At 36.3% G+C, this 4,083-nt stretch overlaps 1 protein-coding gene across 1 annotated transcript in view; it reads right to left on the reverse strand.

Annotated features, from left to right (window-relative positions):
- Nucleotides 1-3,437, reverse strand: part of LOC100178452 (zinc transporter ZIP12-like) — a 6,823-nt gene extending 3,386 nt beyond the window's left edge. The window contains exons 1-4 of the mRNA XM_018816210.1: nucleotides 3,274-3,437; nucleotides 1,999-2,145; nucleotides 1,082-1,246; nucleotides 905-971 (exon numbers count right to left, since the gene is read on the reverse strand). Of these exons, the coding sequence (XP_018671755.1) occupies nucleotides 905-971; nucleotides 1,082-1,246; nucleotides 1,999-2,145; nucleotides 3,274-3,342 (448 nt within the window). The 5' untranslated portion in view covers nucleotides 3,343-3,437. The remainder of the gene's footprint in view (nucleotides 1-904; nucleotides 972-1,081; nucleotides 1,247-1,998; nucleotides 2,146-3,273) is intronic.
- Between the last annotated feature and the right edge of the window lie 646 nt (nucleotides 3,438-4,083).

The following is a 4,083-nucleotide window of genomic DNA, read 5'->3' on the forward strand; positions in this document are numbered from 1 at the left end:
TTTTTTTTTAATTAAAAGTGTATAAAACAGAACACTGGTGTTATAACAACTGTCATTTTCCCGCCACGAGAGGATAAATAAGTTACATTCATTCACAAAGTAACATACATGGTAACTCGTAAGCTGGCACGAGGTGTATGAAACAGAACACCGGTGTTATAACGACTGTTGTTTTCCGGGCACACGAGGATAAAGTAAGTTACATTCATTCACAAAGTAACATACATGGCAACTCGTAAGCTGGCATGAGGTGTATGAAACAGAACACCTGTGTTATAACGACTGTTGTTTTCCAGCCACACGAGGATAAAGTAAGTTACATTCATTCATAAAGTAACATACATGGCAACTCGTAAGCTGGCATGAGGTGTATGAAACAGAACACCCGTGTTATAACGACTGTTGTTTTTCAGCCATGCGAGGATAAAGTAAGTTACATTCATTCACAAAGTAACATACATGGCAACTCGTAAGCTGGCATGAGGTGTATGAAACAGAACACCTGTGTTATAACGACTGTTGTTTTTCAGCCACACGAGGATAAAGTAAGTTACATTCATTCATAAAGTAACATACATGGCAACTCGTAAGCTGGCATGAGGTGTATGAAACAGAACACCCGTGTTATAACGACTGTTGTTTTTCAGCCATGCGAGGATAAAGCAAGTTACATTCATTCACAAAGTAACATACGTGAACTAGTAAACTGGCACGAGGTGCATGAAACAGAACACCGGTGTTATAACGACTGTTGTTTTCCGGCCACACGAGGATAAAGCAAGTTACATTCATTCATTTATTCATTCAAGTCGGACACAATACAAATTAAAAAAGAAAGACAGCTGGACAAATAAAATTACTTCCTGTTGGGCGTTTCATAGCTTTAGCCTGAAAACCTACTTACCAAAACAAAGAGTTTTCTTTTCTTCAGGTTGTGTCAGTTGTTCACGTGACGACAGATCTTTTATTCTCTGTCAAATTGCATGTAAAATGATTATTTATATCAGTTGGGGGAAGATGGGACACCTTATCGTTCTATTTTATTGTCCCAATTGGTAGTAAACAAAAAAATTAAATTTACCTGGTTATTTGTATCTGTTTCATCTTTTCCATTATGTTTTTGATTTTGTGATGTTTCAAGCACATTGCTTATCACGTGATTGCTGTTGGGGTCAGAGCCTGACTCCACGTGATGCGAATGTTCGTGATCGGGTCCATGATCATGTTGATGAAATGAAATATTGCTCTGTGAAAAAATTTGTGATGGTAGGTTTTTTTCCAATTAAATGTAAATATGTTTTAACTGTAAGCGTGTTTTAACAACTGTTGTTTTGTCGATATATCGTGTCTTTTCGTTTAAAATATTTCTAAATCTTCGCTACCGTAATCGAAGAGAGAAATTAAGTTATTTTTATAGGTTTTTACAACGTTTTAGGTCTTAGCTTGCGCAGTAAAAGATTAGTTTACGTTTTTCAAATCCCCGTTTCCACAAGCATTTATTATAGCCTACAAGCAGACCTGTGTTTGAAGCTTTGTTGTTCTTAAAGGCTAAATACTCAAAGCAGTGTATATATATATATATATAGTTATAACGATTGTCGTTTTTCTGGCCATTCAAGAATAAAGTAAGTTACATTCATTTATTTATTATTATAACATGAACGAATGAATGTAACTTACTTTATCCTCGCGTGGCTGGAAAACGACAGTCGGTAACACACGGGTTTAACACCTTGTGCCAGCTTACGAGTTACCATGTATGTTACTTTGTGGGTGTTTATTTTTTTTGGATTTTTTATTTTTTTATGTATGGCTGATAATCCCATTAGTGACCACTGGGTTGGAGCAATTGTTGTTAAGTGTCTTGCCCAAGAACACATATGCCCACAATGGTAGCAACGTCGAGCCTTGAACCTATTACCTCTGGGTTACTGGTAGGCGCGCTAACCACTATGCTACGGTGCCGGACATGTTATTAAAAGTAAAACACAATCTCACGCCACGAAGTTGGTTCCACAAACGCAAGACGTTCTCAAAAAAATAGAAAGCATAGATTCCCACAACTACTACTAATAAACGCCAGATGTAGGCTTTTGACTCCCCACTTTTAGAATCGCCTTCGTCATGCCCATGCAATCCAACGACCTAAAAATTTGTTAAAAAATTTATATATGAATGGTATTTGTGGCGAACCTCCAAAAAATATTCGCACTTTCGAAAAACACACGCGATAAGATGATGTTATAGGCAGTTGATTTTATAGAAAAAAATTTTAATCCGTTTTTTTTTAATTGGAAGTTTTTATAAAATTTTGCCAATTTTTAACTTTTTTTAAGTTTTGGCAAGTAGAGTAAAGTTATAACATTACCATATATAGTAGGGTGGGGGAAGATGGGACACCTTTAGCACATAATATCTAAATATCCTGATCATGTTTTAAACAATTACTAACGGTCAATGGGAATAATGGGCATATAGTTTTATAATTTCTTGAATGTTCTTTGTTTACTACTAAACGGGGCGAGAAAATATTGGTAAAAGGTGTCCCGTCTTCCCCCACCCTATACTGTATATAGAGGGTAATTGTGGCACACGTGGCAGACACCAACTGGGCAAAAAAACATATATATATATATATTGCAAATATTCCTAAAATAATGATTGTGTAATGAGAATGTAACTTACTTTATCCTCGCGTGGCCGGAAAACGACAGTTGTTATCACACGGGTTTAACACCTCGGCCAGCTTACAAGTTACCATGTATGTTACTTTGTGGGCAATTGTTTTTTTTTATTTTTATGTATGGCTGATAATTTAGACACCCCATCAGTTACCACTGGGTTGGAGCAATTGCCGTTAAATGTTTTGCTTAAAAACATATACGCCCACAATGGTAGCAGCGTCGAGCCTTGAACCCATTACCTCTGGGTTACAGGCAGGCACGCTAACCACTTTGCCACGGCGCCGGACAAAATAAATATATAGTACGATGGGGGAAGACAGGACACCTTTAGCACATGATATCAAAATATACTGATCATGTAGTCACTAATGGATTGTCCAAATTATCAACCATACAAAAAAGGAAAAAATCCTCCAAAAAACTAATCACCCACAAAGTAACATACATAGTAACCTCATAAGCTGGCACGAGGTGTATGAAACAGAACATCCGGCTATAACGACTGCATTTTCCAGCCATGCAAGGATAAAGCAAGTTGCATTCATTCAATTTAACATTTCTTTTCATTCCTACCAATATAAATACTAACCTCTGGTATTAAATGTAACACGGCGTCTCCAGAAAGTGAACCAACGCCAAGGGCTATAAAGAACTGCATTGTAAGTTTGTATCCACTAGATCCAATACCAGGAAAAAACAGCAGACCACCCAAAGCTAACAGACTTATAACAGCAACTGCTGCGGTTCCGTAACCATATTCTGCAAAAACATTTTTGAACAGATTACATTCTTTTCTACAGATGTGATACAGTGGGGTGGGGGAAGATGGGACACCTTTTCATTCTATTTTCTCGTTCAATTTGGTAGTAAACAAAGAACATTCGAAGAATTATAAAACCGTATCCTCACGACTCCCATAGACCGTTGTTTATTGTTTAAAACTTAATCAGGATATTTGAATATTATGTGCTAAAGGTGTCCCATCTTACCCCACAGTACTACATCAAGAATTGGTAAATAAATACAAATTTATTGTTCAGCTTATTTATATAATATTAACTTTATTTGTCTCTTCGATTCTGGTAGCGAAGATTTAGAAATATTTTAAACGAAAAGACAGGATATAGCGACAAAACAACAGTTGTTAAAACACGCTTACAGTTAAAGACATATTTACATTTATTGGAAGAAAATAAGCGTGGTCGCTACACCTAGCAGACAAACGAGCCATTCATGTTTAATTCATTTCAAGTTAAACTTCTAATAAAAACAAAAGTGTGCGCAAAGACACGACCCATACAATGGATTTGGGTCATGATTTTCTAGTATACTGAATGTGAAGGATAATTCTGCTTTATTATTGCTTTACATTCTTGGAATAAACAAATGGATTTGAGAG

The sequence above is a fragment of the Ciona intestinalis genome, unplaced genomic scaffold (genome assembly GCF_000224145.3).
Source record: "Ciona intestinalis unplaced genomic scaffold, KH HT000159.2, whole genome shotgun sequence".
Lineage (NCBI taxonomy): Eukaryota > Metazoa > Chordata > Ascidiacea > Phlebobranchia > Cionidae > Ciona > Ciona intestinalis.